The sequence below is a fragment of the Phoca vitulina genome, unplaced genomic scaffold (genome assembly GCF_004348235.1).
Source record: "Phoca vitulina isolate PV1807 unplaced genomic scaffold, GSC_HSeal_1.0 scaffold53, whole genome shotgun sequence".
Classification (NCBI taxonomy): Eukaryota; Metazoa; Chordata; class Mammalia; order Carnivora; family Phocidae; genus Phoca; species Phoca vitulina.
In genome coordinates this window covers 10,975,920-10,999,911 of record NW_022589756.1, presented here as the reverse complement: position 1 = coordinate 10,999,911, position 23,992 = coordinate 10,975,920, and the positions used below count along the sequence as shown (strand labels likewise).

Sequence of the window (23,992 nt, the reverse complement as noted above, 5' to 3'; positions counted from 1 at the left end):
AGAGTAAATCCTAAGAGCTCTCATCACAAAGAGAACATTTTTTTTCCTTTATTCTTTTTTTCTTTCTTTTCTTTTTATTGTATCTCTAGGAAATAAGGGATATTAGCTAAACCTACTGTGCCAATCATTTCACAACCAAACCATCATGCAATACACCTTGAACTTTTGCAGTGATGTACATCAATGATTTCTCAATAAAACTGGAAAAAAAAAAAAACCTAAAACAAACAAAACTGAGTGAACAGTATGTGAAATAAATCTCAGTATGTGAATAAATCTCAGTAAAGTTGGAAAAAAAAAAAAACCCAAAAATCTCATTACTGTTTGGTTTTAGAAAATACTATACACAAATGTAAGCTTCATTAAGTAGGAAAAAAAACAATAAACTATTAAATCATTCAATAATTTAGAAGTTCTCCAGTTGAAAGTTAAATATTATTTTTTTTAACTTAGGCACCACGCCCAGCATGGAGCCCGATGTGGGGTTTGAACTTACGACAATCCTGAAATTAAGACTTGGACTCTTAACTGACTGAGCCACCCAGGTGCCCCAAAAGTTAAATAGATTTTAAATCCAGTTATGCCTCCAAAACAGTTCACGTTTCTACCCTGCAGTTAAAAATTCCAAATACAGAACCCTGTCATTAAGCACATAATAGAAATGCCTTTTAGTCCATGACAACTTTATCCAATATACCCATGAGCAGTTCTACTCTCTGGTGATTTCACAGGTATCCGGAGGTGGCTGGAAGAAAGTAAATCCGTATATATTTATATAGGAATTGCCTCAGAAGGGTTTAGAGCAGCTCTCCTGAAAGCTCAATCTAAGAGTATATTAAAAAAGGCTGTCACAAAAAAAGTTCTCTTTAGAAAACTGTGTGGACCTGGTCCTGTGGGCCATAGCAGGAACAGAATAACCAGGTGGCACTTGGAGATTCTCATCCCCATTTGTTGAGTCAACCTGAAAGGGAGGAGCCCAGACACCTGGACATTTACGTAAGTTCCTCTGGGAGACTGACATGGCCAGGGAAGAGAATTACAGTCCTGATAATCAATACTCAGGAAGTTAATCAAAATAAGAGGTGCTCCCCATTACTAGTTATATCATCTTTGATATTCTTCATTTCCTACAGATACATCTTTTTACAGAAAAGTAAATTAGAAGTGATAATTTTTGAGGGAGTGTTAAGATTTCTTGAACATTATGAACATGGGATTATATAGCAAACATTTATTTCCTGATGGGATAGTGTTTAAATTAGGAGATAATCTTTGATAGTCTTTAAAATGTAATCTTTGGTCTCTAGTCAAGAGAATAATGGAGTCTTAGGAGTGATATTTAAATTAAATTTAATTCATGACAAACATCACATACGTCCACCTTCCCCAAAATGGTCAATTCATCTGAGTTAAGGAAATGGCAACTATTCTGACTGAAGTCTTCATTCTGTGATATGTGTGTTTGGGCAAGTTTAGGCAAACAGCAAAGGTTTAGAACCTACCACCAAACCTACAGCATCTTGAAAATGCAAAAGCCAACATGATTCTCCAACCTGGCAGTTCAATATGAGCTGCCAACATCTCATCCAATTCATCCTTCCATTCCAGATAATTTAGGTTCCTCAGGGTCGTTACGGTTTTCCCTTGACAGCGGTCCAGGACACTTGAGCTCTCCCTTCTGATGCCCTCAGTTAGCCTGGGCAACTCTAGTATCAGAACCATGGAAGTTCAACATCGTCGTCACCAACTCTGGAAGATCAAAGTCGTGTTTCCAACCCCAGTCCTTCCGAGCATTGCTGTCATCAAAGTTCATCGGCCAACTATCCGCTAGGAAAAGACATGGAATAGAAGCGTAAGTTACTCAGGCTCTAGATTTGCAAAAAGGTCCAGCACATTTTATATAAAGGTCTATCATCCAAGATACCACAAAAGAAATTCACTCTCTGAAATTCCTCCTCTGAGCAGACCGGAGTGGCCATTATGTGCACACGTAGCCACCCTCCTAGATTAGAAGATTCTATTACACATCCATGGTCAGGCCCTGGGAATTGTGACGCACTATTAAAATATCCCACGGAGTTGTAGGGCAGGACTCTTCTACTCCGACAGTGCTCAAGGCCACAGTGGCATCAGAAAACCCAGGGACGTTTTCTTATGCTGTTGGCTGGTTTTATGTTTCAATGATAAAATGGCGAAATGCTGACAAGCTATTTATTTGGAATAGAACGATTCCACCCCCTTTATTTTTTTTAAAGCATTTGTTTACCTTTTTTTTTTTTTTAAGATTTTATTTATTTACTTGACAGAGACACAGCGAAAGAGGGAACACAAGCAGGGGGAGTGGGAGAGGGAGAAGCAGGCCTTCGTGGAGCAGGGAGCCCGACGTGGGGCTCGATCCCAGGACCCTGGGATCATGACCTGAGCCCAAGGCAGACGTCTAACAACTGAGCCACCCAGGCGTCCCTCTACCCCCTTTAGATATCAGTGCCCCAAACTGCAGCATCTGTTGGCTCAACAACTCTTTCTCCAGAATGTGTCCAGACCTTCCTTATCCGCCATGCTTTTTGTCCTCATGGGACTCACAGTACAGACTGGAGCTTCACTTGGGTTTTGAGGGGGGTTTGCAATGATATACCCACCTATGGCCTGTCGAACAGAATCCACGTTGTACGTGATCTGGAATTCTGGTACGTGCTTGAGAACCTCCTGGGCCAGGTCCTCAGGGGTGAAGCTCATGGCATTGATGTTGTAGGTCCTCATGGAGAGGGACTCTGCCGGGGCCTCCATGACTTCCAGAGTGGCCCTGAGGCAGTCATCAATATACATCATTGGGAGCCTCGTGCTGGGTTTCAGGTTGCACTCAAATTTGCCATTCTTCAGGGCGTCATGGAAGATCTGGACCGCATAGTCTGAAAGAGAATCCTGTCTGTGGGTCGTCTTATAACAAAACGATGAATGAGCCTCTTGTGTTAGGGTAGTGGTTCTCAAACGCCTTAGGCTCCAAACCTCTTTATGCTCCTCAACACCACCGAGGACCTTCAAGGAGGTCTTAAGAGTGCGGGTTACATCAATATCTACTATACCAGAAATTAACAGAGCATTTAAAAAAATACTACTACATCTTAAAATGATCATAATAAACCCATCACACAGTCATGTGTATGATATTGTATATGAAGAACGTATTTTCCAAACAAAGGAACATTTAGTGAGAAGAACGGCGTGTTTTACGTTTTGACCATCTCTCGGCTGCCTGGCTCGGTAGCAGACAGCTGGGGTCTCCTGTGTGTTGGCGTGTTCAGCCCGCTGCACTGCCGCACATCACACGGCCTCTGGAAAACTCCACAGTGCATTCATAAGGAGAGTGAAAAGAAGGCAACTAATATCTTAATCCTGAGATGGAAAGAGTTTTGACCTCTTGGACTCCTTGAAAAAAACCAAGGATCCTGAGGGATTCCCAGTGCATACTTGGAGAGGCATTGTATTAAGGCAAAAAGCTTTTTAAAAAGTCACCCAATAAGAATCTCCTTTAAAATCCCTCAGATTTGGGGGTGCTTGGGTGGCTCAGTCAGTTAAGCATGTCTGCCTTTGGCTCAGGTCATGATCTCAGGGTCCTGGGATCGAGCCCTGCATCGGGCTCCTTGCTCAGCGGAGCCTGCTTCTCCCTCTGCCTGCCACTCCCCCTGCTGTGCTCTCTCTCTCTCTAATAAATAATAAGTAAATAAATAAAATTAAAAAAATTTAAAATCCCTCAGATTTTGTCAAGGCTTAGCTTTTTTTTTTTTTTTTTTACAGATTTTATTTATTTATTTGAGAGAGAGAGAATGAGAGAGAGCAAGTACATGAGGGGGGGGGTCAGAGGGAGAAGCAGACTCCCTGCCGAGCAGGGAGCCCGATGCGGGACTCGATCCAGGGACTCCAGGATCATGACCTGAGCCGAAGGCAGTCGCTTAACCAACTGAGCCACCCAGGTGCCCAAGGCTTAGCTTTTATATTGTATCTCAGGACCCCTCATATGGGAAGGATTTCTAGTATGGGAGTTATTGAATATAATGCATGTTTGAGTCCAAATTAATAATAATAATAATAATAATAATAATAATAATACCACCACCACCACTACCACTCATGCTCCCTTAAAAATATGCAATGCATATATACAGTCCATTTTCACAGAGCTCTCTGCATTAAGAAACAAAGGCTGGATTCAAAGAAAGAGGCTATTTCCTATTTGGTGTCTTCCTACATTGCGGATGACAAATCTGTTCTTGAATATTCTCTGTCTGATTCCAGCACTGGGGATGGCCAGTCCCGACCTGGATTTGCAACACCAGCATGAGCTACCCTTCACAAGTTCAAGTCAATGGGATTCCATGAGCTTCTCAGATGCACTTGCCAGAGGGGGTGCCGAAACTCGGGTCAGTACACAGCTGAAAAGACTGCCGGTCCCTCGCCACTTTTCAGGGCACTGAGCAAGCCCGTCTTCCATAGGGCAGAGAAAGAGAACGGCACTTACCAGTTGTTCCTCCTCCAGGCTGGGAGTCCGCCGAAATGATTCCAGGATATCTCAAGCACCGGAAATCTAACCCGTACCGGTAATGATAATACTACGAGAAAGAGGAAAAATGACTTTAAAACACATCCTTTAAACCAGACAGAGCAATGCAAAGAACAGCTCTTTTTTGGGGGGTGGGGTGGGGGGAGGGCGGAACGGAATATCTTTCCATGCAGTTCTATTAAAATATTCCTAAAGGAAACGAGACTGTAGAATTTCTAAGAGCCACTCACTTTTCTTTAATAAATAGCCCTTAAGTTTTAATCTTCAAAAAATCACTCTGGTGACATACCAACACGGTCAATAATAAATCAGCCTGTGCTGGTTTCCAGCCTTTCTTTGGAAGACACTGTGCAGTCCTCCAGGAGCATGTTCCTGCGGTGTGGCATTGCACAGAGCCCGGGGAGGACGGCACAGGAGGAGGGCAATGCCTGATAGGTCAGCTAAAGGAGCTGACACCAACTCACATGTGCTGGAGAGTTGTTTTTCTCATTTTTTTAAAAAGATTTTTTATTTTATTTATTTGCAAGAGAGAGAGAAAATGAGAGGGAGAGAGAGCATGAGCAGGGGGAGGGGCAGAGGGAGAAGCCGACTCTCTGCTGAGCAGAGAGCCCGATGTGGGACTCGATCCCAGGACCCTGGGATCATGACCCGAGCCGAAAGCAGACGCTTAACCGACTGAGCCACCCAGGCGCCCCTTAGCATAGAGTTTTAAAGACCAAAGAGTATTTAAAAAAATAGAACCAAAGTCATTTGATGTTCTCCATAAACACAAAGTTTGAAAATCACCTCCCATTACTGCCAATAGTGGAAGCCTGACAGAATGGAGCAGAACCCGTAAGACAGGCAGCAAATGAAGAGGATGCCATCGAGGGGCCTCTGGGAAGGGTTGCGTGTTATCACAAGGCCAAGGGCTAAGGAGTTCTTCTGGAGCTATCCGTACCTACCACTTAGCAAACACAATCAGCCTGGGAGCACTTCTGGGGGCTGTGCTGGGGGTGGGGGTGGAGGGAAATGTCCTCTCCAAGGATGAATCAGCAAGTGTATGAGGCAGAAAGAATAGAAAAGGCAACGCTGAGTCATCTTGCCAAGCAACGCTTACTTCTCCCATGAGCTCGGCGTGGACCTTGGACACCCCGTAGATCGTCCTGGGCCTCTGAACACAGAGATCGGGAGTTGGATTCCGGGGAGAAGTAGGTCCAAAAGCTCCGATTGTGCTAGGCACAAACAATCGCAAGTTGTGCTCTGCTGTGACATCCAGGACGTTATGCAATCCTGAAACGAACGGACATGACCACCGTCTGAAAAATCTCCTACCGCAGAACTGGAAAAACTGGCAAATCAACCATTTTGGGCAAGACCCAGAAACTTACCGGTGATATTTACAGCTCTGGCCAAGGATACGTTTGCTTCCCCAACCGCACTGAGCAAAGCGCTATAATGAAACAACCAGGTGATGCGGTTGTTTACCACGATCTCCCGAAGATTTTTGTAATCCAGAATGTCGGAATAAATAAACGGGCCTATGAGGAACACAGCAAAACCATAGAAGCGCAAGTTTGTTTTTTAAAAAAAATTTTTTTTTTGCAAGTTTGGGGTTTAAAAAGCTAAGTGGACCTTCTCCCCCACCTCTGTTGACTCGTGAATTCCATTAGGATCAACTTGGTGACGAAACCATTTGGACCCTATGCAGCATTTTGCTTATGAACAAACCCCAACCACCCCCTAGGTAATAATAGTTAGCGCTTATAAAGGACTTACACTTGCCAGGCGCCGTCCTAAGGGCTTTCTGTGTATTTAGCTCTCATACAGACTTTGAGGGAGATATATTTTACCAGGAAGGAATCTGAGGCACAGAGAAGTAAGAACTAGCCAGGGTCAGAGAGTAAGTGGGAGAACGGGGGTCACAACCAGGCAGCTGGCTCCAGAGTTGGCGCTGTTAATACCACCCCTACATGCACACGGTGATTTCACTCTGCTGAAAAGTTAAGTATTTTAAAAAGGATATAGAGGTGGATTTTTTTTTTAAAGATTTTATTTATTTATTTGTCAGACAGAGAGAGATAAGAGAGAGCGCAAGTGAGCAAAGCAGGGGGAGCAGCAGGCAGAGGGAGAGGGAGAAGCAGGCTCCCGCTGAGCAGGGAGCCCGATGCGGGACTTGATCCCAGGACCCTGGGATCATGACCTGACCCGAAGGCAGACGCTCAACAGACTAAGCTACCCAGGCGCCCCAGAGGTGGATTTTTAAAAGAACATACAGCTTGGTATAGAAGAACCACAAGCATGACCTAGGGAGAGTCAGTTTGGTGCAGGGGCATCTTCCCCCACTCACAGCAAAGTACCGGTAAGCCAAAGGCTGACATGGAACCAGGATGGACCAGGAGATGTTATAAACATGTTTCTAAGGTAGGGGAAAACTTGGGGAGTTTGAAGTGTTTGTGTGTGTGCACAGCAGTTTAAGAGCAAGTCTATGTTGGGGTGCCAGGATGGCCCCGTTGGTTAAGCATCTGACTCTTGATTTCACCTCAGGTCATGATCTCAGGGTCATGAGATTGAGCCCCGTGTCGGGCTCTGCGCTTAGCACGCAGTCTGCCTCTGTTGGGATTCTCTCTCTCTCCCTCTCACTAAAATAAATAAATCTTCCTCTTTTATTTTTTTAAAGAGCAAGTCTATGTTGAAATAGGAGGATTAATTTCTTCAAATTTTTAAAGTTCCTTTTCCTCATTACAGGACTTGATTTTTCTTTTCCCTCTGAGAGAAGAAGTTAACTAAAAACTCAAAAGGCAGGAATCAAAGTTTTTATTCCAAAAATCCTATCCCAAATAACATCCAAAGATATCATTCCCAAACTTTACTTCAAGTTCAGAGAGTTCTCCTGTTCTTGTAACTCTTGAACAAGCAGCAGCATTACTGTAGACATTTCACAGAACTACGAGGGACCAAAATAGGTTTTTTTTTTAAGAGAGAGTGAGTGGGGGAGGGGGTGTAGAAGGAGAGGGAGAGAGAGAATCCCAAGTGGGCTCCACGCCCAGGACAGAGCCGGACCTGGGGCTCGATCTTACAACCCTGAGATCGTGACCTGAGCTGAAACCCGGCATCCCAAAACAGGACATTTTTAAAAATCACACAGCCGGGCCTCAATAATGCCTTTCTTTTCATCATAAGCCTGGTTATGAGCTGTTGCACACACTGACCCCATGAGCCGCCTCTCTAACTGCATTTTGAAACTCAAAGATAAAAGCAAGGCATCTTGATCTCTTACCACTGTGGAAGATGTGATCAGGGGGCTTCCTTATGTCAGACAAAATCACATTGTCCTTCCCAAATCGTTTCCTGAAGGGAAAATCAAAACACGTGAGTTGGTACCTCTAGGATATAACTGGTCCAATGAAAATGCTCTTTTAAATAGGGCAAAGGACCAGTGTGGGAGATGATGACCCATGGAACTGCTACAAGTCTATGATATTAAGAGCAAAATAAAATGATTACATGTTGCCAAAGATAAGCTACACATACTGAACAACTCAGATTTTCAATTTCAGCTTTTGGGGCTCTTACCTCAAAAGGTTAGCAAGCCCCACTCCAAGCTGGCCAAGACCCCCTAGATGAAGAAGAAAAAAGTGGAACTTTAATCCAAATCTAACCAATTCAATTATTCCCAGAAAATAGTAGCAGAATAAGACTATATGGCAATCTTAGCTAATGAGGGAAAGCCCCAGTCTGACCTGATAGAACTAAGTTACGTCTTCTAAGCTAGGACAGAGATCAGGCAGGTAATATTAGCTGCAGAGACAAAACTCTTTCTAGCATGCAGTGGCTGACAGGAAGCAAAGGTGCAAGAGGAGGAAAATCACAAGAAAGTTGGAGAGCCTCCTAGCTCCTTGGGCCAGGAATTCCCTCTCAGACCTGCCCTCATTATTTGATGGGCTCTGAAGCTTGAGTGCAACAGGTGCCAAAACAGTCAAAGCCAAATAGAACAGTCTGAGATCAGCCTCCAGTAGGATTATCCAGAAGCCCATTGCCCATTAGAACTGGGCTGGGGTGCGAGAGGGGAAAGAGGGAACAAACCAGGAAGTCAGCTGAGAAAAAGGCAGATAACTGAATCAACAAGGAGCCATGAAGAAAATTAAAAATGAGGATTAGAGGTTCCTAATTTAGAGGCTTAAAAATGCCGCTGAGAAGAGGGACGTCCAGGTGGCTCAGTCGGTTAAGCGTCTGCCTTTGGCTCAGGTCATGATTCTGGGGTCCTGGGATCAAGGTCAGGGCTGCCAGCTCAGCGGGGAGTCTGCTTGTCCCTCTCCCTCTGCCCCTCCCCCTGCTTGCGCGATCTCGCTCTAACAAATAAATAAATAAATAATTTTTTTAAAAAATGCCACTGATTGAAGTGGGTAAGCTGGGGGCCGTGAGTACAGCTGGGGGAATGCAACTGCAAATTTCATCTGGGAGGAGTAAATGAGGCAGGAGATCCAGAAAGTGGGATTTCCTATAAGCGCTTGTTACCGTGGGACTAGAACCGGGCCCACTGACACTACCACTGGGTTCTAGAAGATGCTCTGCTGGTGGAGGCAGGAGGGAGTAAACCACTACCAGGTAAGTGGGGTGAACCACGGAGGAATGGTGCAGAGGGGAAGTGACTCCACCTCAAGTCCATTTCCAGTCAGAGACGAGGAGGCAGTCAAAGAAACACACACACACTGCGAGGAACATAAGAAGCCAAGGGGAAGACAATCTGGTGGGAAGAAGGAAATAAAGTGTGTCCATCACATCAGAGGTGGGCTTGGGTTGGCTGGAAGGACTTGGAGTGCCCGGAGAGGCTCGGAGCGAGGAGGATACGGCCTCAGGGGCTGGGTGGACAGGAGGTGAGGAGCAAAGGGGGCCAATCTGGGGACACTGAGATCAACGACATTCTAAGATGGTGGGGACGGGTTCCTTGGGCAGGCCCTAACGTATCTCCTCTGTCTCCCACACACAAACGTGCAACAGCTGCTGGACATGGATGATGTGCAGTTTGGGTTGAGGAGCTCGGCCAAGAAAAGATGCACCTGATGCACTGCCCTAGTCCCTGCACGCTCGCTCCCCGTGAGTCCTCACCTTCAGGTGATTGCAGCTCCTCGGCAGCTTCCTGCACCGCCCCCCCCTTTCCTATATCCAACCTTCAGACAATAAAAAATTACAACATGCAAACAAAGCACTGGCAACAGTGACACAATAAGGATTTCGGGCTTGCCATATTCTGGAGGAAGCCAATCGTGGAAAAGGTCATTTCTGATGACATGGTAGCCGTTCCAAAACCATCCAGAAACAGCACAGAAAAAAAAAAAAAAAAAAAAAAGAACGAAAAAACAAGTTGCAAATGCGGAAAAAAGAAAAAAAAAAAAACCCCAACCTGTAATTAGGACGCGTGGCTGGTCTGTTCCAGAGAAAGAGGCAGAATGGAAGCTGGCGTCTGCTGGAATCTGCCGAGGGGAGGTGCCCAGAAACCGGAGCGGCGGGGCAGCTGTCCAGCAGCCACAGGCTGGGCTCCCCAGCATCTGGCCCGCGACCTGCCGTAGCAGCCTAGCGACCGGCATTTCCCCGCGAGTACCCTGCCATAAAAAAGGAGCAGAGTTCATTACGCAACCTTTTATGCTCCCGACCCCTCCAAACACAAGCTCGCTGAGATCGTCAGCTCACGGGCAAAAAGCGGCTTGGACTCCCAAACTGAACTAAGGAGACTGCTGAGTGGGCCAACAGGAAGTCCGTCAAGAGCCTACCGTGAGCTGGGCTCTGTGAAAAGGGGATCAAACCTGGCAGGCAGACAAAAGCCGGGCAGAGATTTAGAACTGACACCTCACAATGCTGACATCGACTGCATCTAATGATCACAGTGGAGGGGACCATGCATACAGCTGCAAACACCAAGTCAGTACATCCTAGCGAAGCCTTCAAATCCTCACAGCTGTTAGCCGTCTGTCCACGCACCATCGGAAGGCACACACAGATCCCAGATTAAATAACCTAGTGCCCTGTAAATCTTGTGCAAACACTCAGTCACTATCCTTAGAATGAACCAGACCAGAAAAGCAGATGGTTAAGATAAAAAGGCCCTCAGTGATATTCGGTAAGCTGTGACTACTTTGTTTTACTGCCCTCTCCTTTCGAAAGGATCATCTGGAAGAGCCCTTTTCTCCTTTCCCTCCAGATCACAAACATTTTTTTTTTTTTTTAAAGATTTTATTTATTTATTTGACAGAGAGAGACACAGTGAGAGAGGGAACACAAGCAGGGGGAGTGGGAGAGGGAGAAGCAGGCTTCCTGCAGAGCAGAGAGCCCGATGCGGGGCTCCATCCCAGGACCCTGGGATCACGACCTGAGCCAAAGGCAGACGCTTAACGACTGAGCCACCCAGGCGCCCCAGATCACAAACATTTTAGTCTTCCTCCTCTTCCTCACCAGTTTTATTGCTCACTGACCATGAAATCAGTTCTGGCCTTAAGAGGTCAAGACGGTCCAATCACACAAGGCTTGTGACTGGAGGCACATGCAGGCCTTTCACCCCACCTGCACCCTCCCCGCCCCCGCCCCCCCGCCCCCCCGCAAGCGTGTCCCAAGAGTAAATCAGAGCCACACAGCGAGCTCTGCTGCTTCCCCTGCTCTAAAGTCAGGCCTCCTGCACTCTGCACACGGCCCTGTGGCTTCCACAGTAAGATTTCCAACAGAGCGGGGTGCCTGGGTGGCTCAGTCGTTAAGCATCTGCCTTCAGCTCAGGTCATGATCCCAGGGTCCTGGGATCAAGCCCTGCATCGGGCTCCCTGCTCAGTGGGAAGCCTGCTTCTCCCTCTCCCACTCCCCCTGCTTGTGTTCCTTCTCTCTCTGTGTCTCTGTCAAATAAATAAATAAAATCTTAAGAAAAAAAAAAGATTTCCAACAGAGCTGGCAGGTGAACCTTCAGAGCCGACTCTGGTGATCGACCCCCTTCCAATGAGCTCACCAGATCTAACCATCTTACGTTTGTAAACTACAGTTGAAGACCCTTTAAGATCTGAACTTAGCCTGCTCCCACATTCAACTCAGTGCCTTGAGGAGAGAACACTAATACACAGCCCTTCAAAGCCCTTGGGACCCTTCATCCCAGCTAACTTTGCCAAACAAGCAGAAGAGAGCCTTCTGCTGGAGCATCTCTGGCTTGCTGTGGGGGGTCAGGACTGGACCAGGGGCCCCCACTCTGGGCCACATTATAGGAAAGGCCCAAGTGTCCCTCAGAAGACCTTTGGGGAAATCATCCTTTCAGTCATTATTGTCACCCAAGACCGGGTAAGAACTCTGACTCTTTTGGGGGGGGAAAGGGGGGATAGAATAAATTATAATTTTTTATTGGAAAACATGCATAACTTGGAATGGATTTGAGGCCAATTGTGCCATAAGCAAATTTTCTTTAAGTAGCTAAACACAGTTTAAAAAGCAAGTAACAATAAAAGAAAATGTTTCTAGTAAAGAACCAGCAGTACAAAAAAAAATAATGTGTGAATATGTGGATCATACACCCATTTTGCAATAGTGCAACTCTGAACTACATATTGTTGACTGTCCATACTCCACATAAGAGTTATGGCTCCTCGCTTCTACAACACGCTGACGCTTCCTAACAAAAACTGCTTAAAAAAAAAAAAAAAGGCACAACCCAGATCTTCCCTCATTTGACCAACTCCATCTACGCTGAGGTGTGCAGGTCTTAGATTTATCCAGAGGGAGCCACGTGCACAATGTGACTGGATCGATTTTCTCAAGGAAGGTTTCAGGACAATGACAATAAGATAAAGGAAGAAGACAGGGAAGAATGAGGTCCTAATCACCGTATTTGCGTGTTTTTGGACAGCAGGGGGGAAACAAGGAAGAGGCAGATAAATAACTTGGTACAAGAAATTGAACACATTCTGTACAATGTCCGCACATCGCTGTCATCGTGAGTACAAACTCTTCATAGTTCCCGTGCCCGTCACCATAAATATCTGCTTCCCTGTCCATATCAACCTCAGCATCTGCTCACTTCTCTCCCAGGTTTGTCATCACACGGTGAAGCCCTGCACTCATACAGCTGTTGCCATCTTTATCAAACACACGGACTGCTCTCTAATTTCCTCCTCACTGTGCCTTTCATTTCTCTTGCCATCGTTGTCAGAAATTCCGGGCCGTCAACTGGGCTGTGACCATCAGCATTCACTCCGTTGATCGTGTCCCGTAACTGCTTCTGTGAGGTTCTGTCCAGAGAGATATCGTTACATTTCCCATTGCTTGTTTTGGTTTTGTTTTATTTATTTATTTATTTTTTATTTTTTATTTTTTAAAGATTTTATTTATTTATTTGACAGAGAGAGACAGCCAGAGAGGGAACACAAGCAGGGGGAGTGGGAGAGGGAGAAGCAGGCTTCCCGCGGAGCAGGGAGCCTGATGCGGGGCTCGATCCCAGGACCCTGGGTTCATGACCTGAGCCGAAGGCAGACGCTTAACGACTGAGCCACCCAGGCGCCCCTGTTTTGGTTTTGTTTTAAAGAGAGTGATGAGGGGGGAGAGGAAGAGGGAGAGAGAGAATCCCAAGCAGGCTCCATACTCTGAGCAGAGCCGGATGAGGGGCTGGATCCCACGACCTGAGATCATGACCTGAGCCAAAATCAAGGGTCTCACACTCAACTGACTGAGCCACCCAGGCACCCCGAGGCTCACATTCTTAACTGAATATAAAGCATTTTAGGTTAACAATGTGGACAATTCTTAATTAAGTTGGTTCTTCTTATTTCACTACTATTAATAACTAACATTTGATGCTCACTCTCTCACTATACGCCCAGGTCAGTGAGGGAAGCAGCTCTTCACCACCAAGCAGCACTACTGTCCCCACCATAGGATTGCTCTCATTAACAAGGCATGGACATTAAAAACAACAACAAAAAAACTGCCAACCATCTACAGCAAATAGCTTTTCCAAGTCAAGATTATCACCTTGCTACCACCAAGTTCAATGGAATGGTCTTAAGGCAGCAGTTCTCAAGTCTTCTGGTCCCAGGACTCCTTCCCATTCTTAAATATTGAGGACTACGAAGAGCTTCTTTGTATGTGGTTTACATCGAACATTTGTTGTGTTAGAAAGCAAAACTGAGAAATACTTAATATATTAATTCATTTAAAGCCAATAAACATATTTTTATGAAAATAACTATATTTTAAAAGAAAAAATGAGAAGAGTGCTACTGTTTGCCTTTAAGGCAGACAACAAAGATGTACAAACAGCTGGATTCTCACATCTGCTGTTGTACCCAATCTGTTACTTAAATTGAAGTATGTAGAAAAAATCCAGACTCAGTGAAATAGTGGGGAAAGGGAGCAGTATTTTAAAAGTCTTTTTGGGGGCGCCTGAGTGGCTCAGTTGGTTAAGCGTCTGCCTTCGGCTCAGGTCATGGTCCCAGGGTCCTGGGATCGAGTCCCGCACTGGGCTCCCTGCTCAGGGGGAAGCCTGCTTCTCCCTCTCCCACTCCCCCTGCTTGTGTTCCCACTCTCGCTGTCTCTCTTGCTGTCAAATAAATAAACAAAATCTTTAAAAAAAAATTAAAAAAAAAGTCTTTTCAGGTAATTCTGGATACTCATCTTCACTATCCAAAACTCAACACGTGGTGGGTTTTTGTTTTTTTTTTAATTTTATTTATTTATTTGAGAGAGAGAGAGATCATGAGCAGGGGCCGGGTAGAAAGAAGCAGACTCCCTGCTGAGCAGGGAGCCCAGTGCGGGACTCTATCCCAGGACCCTGGGACCATGACCTGAGCCAAAGGCAGATGCTTAACTGACTGAGCCACCCAGGCACCCCACATGGTAGTTTCTTAAAGGTTGGTTGCAAGGTAGAATCTGAAGCCATTATCAATGAACCTTTTGGATTCTGTACCTTAAAACCCACTGGTCTATCTAGTGCTTTGAATGGATCTTTTACCCCTGATGATTTTGTAATTTCATGCACTGGTCTTTTGGAAAATGTTGGTTCAGCAAGTTATGCAGGGCTTCCAGATGTTAACACACCTCACTAGAGAATATCAAAAGGTCCTACTGATCTCTTCGGAAAGTTTCTAAATACTAAGAAGCTATCAAACTCACAGTGGTAGAGACAAGTTAATTGGCAACAATGCCATTAGTTGTTTCCTTGAAATGACAAACTCACTTGGTTCATTTTTTAGAAAATGTATTCCAATCATCCAAGTATGAATAACCCTAGTTTTTCAGTCATTCCTTGAAGCAAAAATGATTTTTTATGGGAAAAAAAAAAAGTGGCCAGTTCAGCTGACAAATAAATAAATGAAACCTTAAAAAAAAAGATACTAACTTAGTCTTCATGTTTGCAGCGAAATTTTTAATTTGACAACTTTCTCTATTATTAGAAAGTGACAGTGCTAGGATTTCTTTCATGCTTTTTCATCCAAACAAGGTTTTACTGTGTTTCTCCAGCCACTGCAATTTGATAACCTATCCTGCTAGATGCTTCAACAGCTTTTTCATTGCCTAGTTTGGAAAGCTGTAACAAATCATTTTTGGCTTTTTAAGAGCTCATCATATCTACATTTAAGTCATTCAATTCATTCTTCTTTAGAGGACTCTGAATGGTTGATCTCAGAACACTACTGGCACTGTAATATTATTCAAAAAGGTTCTACAGCATAAGACACATAATGTAAATTTCTAGCCACTGTAAAACTGATGAAATCTGTCACATTTTAGGTCTTATTTAGTTCTGTCCACTTCTCTGAAGTAAATTCCTCCCTTCCATTATTGAGGGAACTCCAATAGATCATTTCATTTTTTTCAGCATTTATAAACATGGATGGTATAGCTCTGAGTAGAAAAATCAAGTTTTCTAGTTTCCCCGTTTAGCCAAAAATCTATCCTTAAATATAAAAATATATAAATATCTTTTCATTTTAGAATAATTTTATATCATTTAAAAATTTAGAAAAGTTTTCAAATCAAGACTACGAAGTATAACTTACTTTTTGTTGTTGTTGTTGTTTTACCATATAGGCACAAGGAAAACTTAGGGATTTCAAAGTGATGGCTTATAAAAGGAAATGAAGTCACAGAAATGATAACAGGTATAACTAAAGATAGCTAGTAAGTGTGTAATAGAAGTACTAAGAATTGAATTCATCTCTGAAAACCCGTATTTATACTCCAAGCTTACCCTTAGAAGGTTCTAGAAACACAAGCTGCTAGAATACACGAGCACACATTTCATTAACCATCAGAGGAAAAGTTCATCCCAAGTCACGGAGACCCTGGAAAAAGCCACTGTACACTTATAAGAGAAAGAATGAAAATGGCAAATGACAACTTAGTCTTATTTTTAAAATAGTTTGACCTCATGGACCCTACAAAATGTCTCAGGGAAGCCCAGGATTCCCCAGATCATACTTTGAGAAGAGCTGTTCTAAAGTAAAATTTGCTTTGCCAACCTAGTTATTAAATTTATATATAGGGAAATCATCAAAGATTCTCAGTCCCTCTTTAAAGATTAGATTATAGTCCACAGACTTCCTCTCCCAAGCACCTTGTTTACTTTAACTGCAAAGGGATGAAAAAGAAACAGGTCAACAGACTCTTCTCCAGAAATAATGGAGTGCCTCCCCGACCTAGGCCTCTCCAGGGTGGTTATTATACCACTTCTCCCATCTCCTGGCATTTACCCTCTCTGCCTGAACCACAGAACTCTGAGACAGCAGTGACATCATGAAGAGGGTGGGGCTGATGGAGAGGAAGACTCAGAGCTCAAGTGGATTTGGTCATTGTATGGATATGACGGGGCTAGATAAGGAATCAAGGAGAATACTGAGGTCTCTAATGTGTGCTGCTGTAAGAATGGGCTCCCTGGGGAAGCAGGTCAGATGAGAAGACAGAGTTCGGTTTTGGACACGTTGGTCTTAGGTGCCAGGAGACAATATGGCTGTCTCTCTCATGAGGTTGTGAGCTCTTATGAGCAATTCCTAGCAGTACCTGATGCATGTCAGTACTAACCAAACACGTTGTGGAACAGACAGACCGGAAGGAGAAAACAGGAAATATCAAGGGTTTGCCTACGCCACGAAAAAAATAAATAAAATTAAAAAATAGAATGCCTCTGTTGGCAGAAAAAATTACTTTGGTTTCTCAGGGGAAAAACTTATTTCAACTGTGATTGCTCCGAAGATTGATAATTCTGTTTCAGGAATATTAAAAGAAACTGCAATTTGAAATATTTAAGACCAACAAAACAGGCCTTTCCTTGAGGGTGCAACATCAATTTCCCTTAATGTTCTCACTGTCTTGTGATCTCCCCAAATTCCGGCTCTAATCATTCTTAGTCACGAAGACAATAAATAAACAATATCTCCGGCACTAAAGCATGAAAGTAAAAGTTTCCAGCCACTGACATAAATGGCTAAACAAAATGTGGTATATACACACAACAGTATATTATTCCGCCTTGAAGGAGATCCCGCCACAGGCTACAACATGGATAAGCCTCCGGAACATTATGCCAAGTGAAATAAGCCAGTAACCAAAGGCCAAACACCATATGACTCCACTCCTATGAATTATACAAGGTATCTAAAGTAACAAAAATCATAGAAAAAGGAAGTAGAAAGGTAGTTGCCAAGAGGTGGGGGATAAGAAGGAAGGAATATTAGTGTTTCATTCATTGACATATAGTTTCAGATTTGTAAGATGAAAAAGTTCTACAGATCTATTGCACAGTAACGTGAACATACTTAAACACTACTGAAGGGTACACTTAAAAGTGGTGAACATGGAAATTTTACATTATGTGATTGCAACTACAATTTAAAATAAAACATTTAAAATTCATTTTTTTAAAAAAAGTCTCCAGCCCCAGTGAATGGTCTGCACATACATATATTGCTGAGGAGCTAGAAAATTCACCCAATAGAGATCAATACTGCCTCCAGAGACCTAACAGTTCAGCTGATGCCTACTAAACCCCAGTCTCATTCAAAATCCCAAGCCCCTGTCCCACTTAACTCCCCAACCTGTTCTCCCCCCACCCTTATAAACCTGCTGAAACCTATTCTTGTTCATCTTTTCTCCCAGTCTCAGTTCAGCTGATGCCTACTAAACCCCAGTCTCATTCAAAATCCCAAGCCCTTGTCCCACTTAACTCCCCAACCTGTTCTCCCCCCACCCTTATAAACCTGCTGAAACCTGTTCTTGTTCATCTTTTCTCCCAGTCTCAGGGGTCTCCAGGAGTGGTCGGTTGCTCCCAACCTTCACTCCCTACACCTCAAAGTGGGGCTTCCTACCCTGCACTCTGTGAAACTTATTTCACAAAAGAGGTGCCATTTGCCTAGTTGACGATTTCCTGGCATCAAACCCTCCGGCACTGAGCTGCTGACCACGCCCACCTTCATTCCCGTACCCCGCCCCCCCGCGGGTTCTCCCACCTCTTAGTCTGCTTTAAGGACCAATAAGGCTTATAAAACACATTTGCAAGGCAGTCTCTCCTTTAAATCTTCCGGTCCATTAAATAATAATAAATGTGTACTCTTAATAGAACTGACCCAAGGAAAAATCAGGCACCTCCTAAATCAGAGCACGGATGAAACGCCTGCTTTGCTGAACTCTTACTTAACCCTCACCGTACCCCTGAAGCTGGGATCTTCTCTCCAGGGTGAACTGACCTGCCCAAGGTCAGGCGAATAAATCACCAAGAGGGGATAGGAAATCCGATTCGTTGAGTCTCAAACCGTCCTTCCACAACCCCCACACTTCTCCTCCAAGAGATGCGATCAGGTACCCAAGAAGACAAACCGGAAGCATCCCGGTGGTCGCGCTGCGGGCCCCTTCCCCTTCCCCCAACCCCCTTCCAGCGCGGTTCCTCCCCGCCTCTCCCTGCGAGGGCACCCGACCAGTCGAGGGGGTTCGGGACGCCGCCACTCTCTCGCCGCGTGAGCCTGCGTACACTCCTTTGCCAAACCTCAAGTTTCCTCAATCTTAGGGGACAATGATAGGACCGCCACACTAGATTGTTGAGAACAATGAATAGAGCAATCTATGAAGAGCACTTAGCAAACTGCTTAATGTAAAGACTCCACCAACGAGCTGGTAAAGTCCGGACTTACCGTGGTGATGATCGGAAAGACAGAAAAAGTCTAGAAAAAACTCCAGAGCTCTAAGCTGGAGATACAGAGGGTCTCAGCCGTCTGGCTCTGCAGAGCGGGAGGAGGACGCCCGGGAGAGGGAACCCAAGAAGACGTCGGGCGTCAGGCCGGCTCTCGGTGGAAAGGGTGTGGGGTCCCATCCTCCCCGGGAGATGACCGGATAAACCGGTTTTATGAGAACGGCCGCGCCTCTCCTTATTCCTTGGCGGAGGGTGTCCCAGCAAAGTGGAAGGGGCCGGGTGTCGCGCCCTGTCGACCCCAGCAGCGCCCCCGGCCCCGCGCCCCCCGCCTCCCAGCTCTGCGGCGACCGCTGGAGACGGCGCTCACGCCGGGACCACACCGATCGGGCCAGCCGGGGTCAGGTGGGCCCGCGACGTCGGCCTCCGCTCCGAAAGGGGTATCTGCTCCCGGGGACAGCAGCCGGGGTAACGTCCCGCCGGCTCCGCACTGACCTTCCGATTGAGGCGCCCAGAGATGCTGCGCTGCGGCGTGGGAACGGGAGCTGGAGCTGGAGCAGCACGGCCCGGAATCGCAGCGCCGCCAGTGGAAACCCGAGCGCGCGCCCACTGCGCGGCGCCTTTATCCTCTCTGCACCCGAACCCGCCCCTCCGCGCACCAATCCCTTTCCTCCGCGGGGGCCCCGCCGGAGGCGCCGGGTCATGAGGGGGCCGGGGTGCGGGAGGGGCCCGGGGAGGGAGGGCCCCGGTTGCCTTGGCAACCCTTTCCCCGCAGGTCTAGGCCTCCTCCGCTGACCGACAAAGTGGAGAGTTAAGGAACGGCCAGGGGCGCGTGAGAGTCCCGCGCGCGCAGCGTCTCCCGCAGCAGTGGGGCCAGCCTCCCGGTCTTCGCGTGGGCCCCGTCCAGGTGCGCGCGGCTCCGCAAGGGCCTTCCCCTCCTCGGAAATCGGCCCCTCTGTAGCCCCCGAGAACCCGCTCGGGCTGGCGTTGAGGGGCTCCGCGGGGACCTGGGGACGCAGGAGAGGAAGTTGGAAGGATTGGCTGAGGAAATCGCCCGGGACCCCGAGTCGGGAGATCTGGTAGTGTCATTGCTTCTTGGTTTCCCACATGGGAAACATCAGCGTCAAATGAGATAACCCCCAAGGCCACGGACCAGCAGTGTCAGCATCACCTGAGAACCTGTTAGACGTGAAAATCTGGGGCCCCATCATCCCCGACCTGCAGAGTCAGGATCTCTGGGGGCGGGGCCCCGCGAGCTGTGTCTTAACAAGCCCTCAGGTGATGCTCATGCGCGCTAAAGTTGGAGAAGCGCGGGTCTAAGGCCGGGGTTCTCAGACTTCGCGGCCTGTTAGACTCACCTGGGAGTTTCAGGGCCGAATGAATCAGAATCTCGTTTGGCGGGGTTTGGAGGGGGAGGAGCCTAGGCTTAAGTATTTGCTTAAAGCCCCTCAAGTGATCCCAATGTGCTGTCAAAGGTTGGTAGAAAGCAGTCCCCACCCCATCTACTGAATCACAGTCCGCATTTTAAAAGATCCCCAAGCGATTCTCAAGCATATCAGGATTTTGGAAAACGGCTCTAAGATAGGTCTTCTCCAACATTAAGAATCTATGATGCTATACAATACGTCGAATTTTCTATTTTACAGCCTCTTTCTTGGAAGGCCCCATTTATTCAACACTTTCTCATACGACATGATCCTCATTATGGGTCTTTCTCTAGTGCACTTGAACTCTAAAATCTTACTTACAGACTTCTTAGCCTCTCAGGAGACCTTAGAGATTATGAAGGGCATTATACCCACTTCACAGTGGAAGTGGCGAAGCCCCTTCCAGAGAAGTGAAGACATATGCTCAAGGCCAAGCTACCAGAATGCTGACCCAGGCACTGGGTCACTGCCCTTTCTAATACACCACATCAAAGCATGAAGAGTTACTTTTGTTGTTGTTGTTTTCCCCAGAACTTGTGATGACGTCAGAGATCCTGAGCTTACTTTGAGTGGGGTTGCAGGGAGGGCTGTGGCTGAGTGGAGCAACCCACTGGCATTGCTGCTGGTCTGGATGCGGGAGGGGATTGGGGGGAGAGAGGCGTGGCTTAAACCTTTGTTTCTGAGGACCCGGCATGAAGAAGGGTTGATTTACAAGGAATTGAAAGGTGAGTGGTTTCTGGCTATCTAAGATCCATTTCCTTTCTTTCTCAGGGAAGCAGTTTGGTATTAATATCATCAGCCCCCTTCCTCTTCCAGTCAAGGGACAGGCACTTCCACTGGATTTGAATCCCGGTCACGGTGAGGGAGAGGCTGAAAACAGCAGGACTGGCCCCCACCAGCCAAGGACCTCTCTGGGGGCCACTGCCTGCGGATTTCCTGACTTCGGGACTGCCTTGGGTTCCTGCCCCTTTCCAGGCTAGTTCTCCAGCTTTGCCAAGTCTGTGTCTTCCTCCTACCCTTTGGATTAAGTCATCGAAGTAGGTTTCTGTTACCTTAACTTAGATTCTGATAATATTCAGACTTTCCCTCCATTTTCAGGGTTGAGATTTTGGCTCTCAGATCACAAACCCAAATAATAAAAAATAATATAAATATCCTCTAGTCTATATTGATATAAATAATGAATAAATAAATAAATGAGGTAGAAAGGACAACTTTTTTTTTTAAAGATTTTATTTATTTATTTTGACAGAGAGAGACACAGTGAGAGAGGGAACACAAGCAGGGGGAGTGGGAGAGGGAGAAGCAGGCTTCCCGCTGAGCAGGGAGCCCGATGCGGGGCTCGATCCCAGGATCCTGGGATCATGACCTGAGCCAAAGGCAGACGCTTAACGACTGAGCCACCTAGATGCCCCTTTTTTTGCAGTTTTAAAGTCATATTTAGTGGTGGCTAATTCTTACTTAGCATCCTATTTCGAATGTAATATCCCAACATTGGTACATGAAAAAAAAATTTCCTTCTAATAGAACTTAAACATATTGTCATGGACAGTTCTTTAAAAGTAGTTTTAAAAGACAAAAACGCAAAACGCCTTGCAAACATACAATTTTCTAGCAAAATTTTTAAGTACATAATTCTCATGCAAGGCACTTCCATTCTTTTTCAAATATTAACTTTCATAGAAAGTTTCCATGTTTTTATAATCTAGTCTTTATAATTTATACAGTAATAATGTTACTTCAAGTACAACTTTATTAAATACCTAATTTTGGCATAATTTCCTTAAATATCTTTACCTTTGAATAGAATGAAGGATGGGCATCAAGTTCTTTGTGGGCTAATCTTAAAGGAATGTTTTATAGAATTGGTAATGTTTTATCTTGTTCAAGAATCTTGAAATCTTCCAAAGGAAAACTGCTTAAGGCAGTTGGTAAAATGTGTTCTGATGTGCCTTTAGGTAATATGTTATTTGCTTCCAGATTCTTCACCAAAGTGGCTTTGATCCATCTTCGTGTTGCTCTGCGTTTTGTAAGCAAGTTTTCATTTTCTTTCTTAAGCTTGCTATTTCTTTTTCCAGTTTAATTATCCTCTTTTTTGCCTCCATAGGATTCCTAAAAGCATAACTATGTTCAAGTAGTACTTGCTGACTACTAATGTTTGATTTTAAATTAGATGGTCCTGTTGGGGTACAATTGTTGTTTTTCTTCAAAAGATTCCTTGACTTGAGTTTCATAGACTTTAAATGGGTACAAAAATCAAAAATGGTTGGAACATCATCCATTTTAAGTTGTTGAGTTTGTCCTGTTAAGTCAAAACAGGAGGCTTCAAAGTGCTTTGAACAAAGAAAAGTGTGTTTTCCTGGCACAAAATTTTTGCACCTAAGCAGGGGAACCCATTCTTTTCTTCTTTTAGGATCCACAGGAAACCTTTATGGGATCTACTTTTTACATGAGGATATATTGTAATGGGAAGGGTAGAGAACCAAATGGCCTGATGCAGTAAAAAAGTGTGGCTGAGAACATTGTCTCTGGAGTCAAATCAAGATGCCAATCCTGGTTCCTTCTGTGTAATACCTCTTCTAATCTAGTGCTGATGGTGCCAGCGACGAAGTACCTTGTTTAGCTCAGTTGACACTGCAGGAGAATTTCCCTGTGGAAGCTGATGTTAATGTGCTTGTTGTAGGTGGTAGCGCAGCCCGCCGGGCGCAGTTGGTCCACATTTCCCTTTCCCCCTCATTCGGTGCTGTCTTAAGCCTCTTCTGAGGCGCTGGCTGCTAGGCTTCCTCCGGGCAAAGGCCAAGGACAACTCTTTCTTACAGAACAATTCCAGGTAGTAAATGTGGAAGAAATGAGGGACACAGAAATCCCCCATAAGAACACCACAGCAATAATTGCTGCAGGGAACACATTCTCCCTTCCTCTACATTTTGTTCTTTTTATTTATTTATTTTTAAAGATTTTATTTGAGAGAGAGAGAGAGAGAGGGAGCAGGAGTAGGGTGGGGGGGCAGCAGGAGAGGGAGAAGCAGACTCCCCGCTGAGCAGGGAGCCCCATGCAGGGCTTGATCCCAGGACCCCGAGATCATGACCCAAGTGGAAGGCAGACATTTAACCGACTGAGCCACCCAGGTGCCCCCTCTGCATTTTGTTCTATTCAGTCCCTCAGTGTATTGGATGATACCAATTTCATATTAGCCTAGTAGGACAGTCTACTGAATCCACTGATTCAAATGCTAATCTCATGCAGAAACATCCTCAAAGACACCCCAAAATCGTATTTAATCATGGCCCCACCAAGTTGACATAGAACATTAACCATCATAGTCTCCATAGTTTTGCCTTTTCCAAAATGCCATATAGCTGAAATCATACAATATGTAGCCTTTTCACGTTGGTGTCTTTTACATAGTAATATGCATTTAAAATTTCCTCCATGTGTTTTCATAACTCTAAATAATATTCCATTATCTGGATATACCACAATTTATTTAACCATTCACCTACTGAAGGACATCTTGGTTGCTTCCAAGCTTTCTCAGTTATGAATAAAATAGCAGTAAATATCCATGTGCTCCTTTAACAAAGATTATTTGCCTATATTTGTGTAAGTCTATTTCTGGGGTCTGTATTCTGTTCCATTGATTTACTTGTCTGGTTTTTTTGTTTTTTTGGTTTTGTTTTTTTTTTGTTTGTTTTTTGTTTGTTTTTACCAGTACTACACTGTCCTGATTACTGTAGCTTTATAATAAGTATTGAAGTTGGGTAGGATCAGTCTTCTGATTTTGGTCTTCTCCTTCAATATTATGTTGGGTATTCTGCTTCTTTGGCCTCTCCATATAAACTTTAGAATCATTTTGTCGATAACCACAAGATAACTCGCTGGGATTTT

The 23,992-nt window shown here is 45.2% G+C and overlaps 1 protein-coding gene and 1 pseudogene across 1 annotated transcript; both read right to left on the bottom strand.

The window, feature by feature from the left end:
- Nucleotides 1-490: 490 nt before the first annotated feature.
- LOC116622613 (L-threonine 3-dehydrogenase, mitochondrial) lies at nucleotides 491-19,256 on the bottom strand. The gene is made up of 9 exons (XM_032389100.1): nucleotides 19,173-19,256; nucleotides 9,942-10,140; nucleotides 8,114-8,156; nucleotides 7,818-7,888; nucleotides 5,929-6,078; nucleotides 5,658-5,830; nucleotides 4,517-4,607; nucleotides 2,640-2,909; nucleotides 491-1,827 (listed from the first exon to the last, which is right to left on the bottom strand). The coding sequence occupies exons 2-9, from the start codon at nucleotides 10,123-10,125 to the stop codon at nucleotides 1,688-1,690; spliced, it is 1,122 nt and encodes a 373-aa protein (XP_032244991.1). The 5' UTR covers nucleotides 10,126-10,140; nucleotides 19,173-19,256; the 3' UTR covers nucleotides 491-1,687.
- LOC116622565 lies at nucleotides 17,967-22,824 on the bottom strand (annotated as a pseudogene).
- Nucleotides 22,825-23,992: the final 1,168 nt, after the last annotated feature.

What these genes read in the sequence shown, in the direction of transcription:
- LOC116622613 (XM_032389100.1), bottom strand. Translation starts at nt 10,125, where the DNA reads ATGCCGGTCGCTAGGCTGCTACGGCAGGTCGCGGGCCAGATGCTGGGG. An exon ending in GGGCTTGCTAACCTTTTGAG is followed by an intron (nt 7,889 to 8,113) that starts GTAAGAGCCCCA and finishes TTTTCCCTTCAG; the next exon opens with GAAACGATTTGGGAAGGACA. An exon ending in GCCTGGAGGAGGAACAACTG is followed by an intron (nt 2,910 to 4,516) that starts GTAAGTGCCGTT and finishes ATTCTCTTTCAG; the next exon opens with ACTATGCGGTCCAGATCTTC.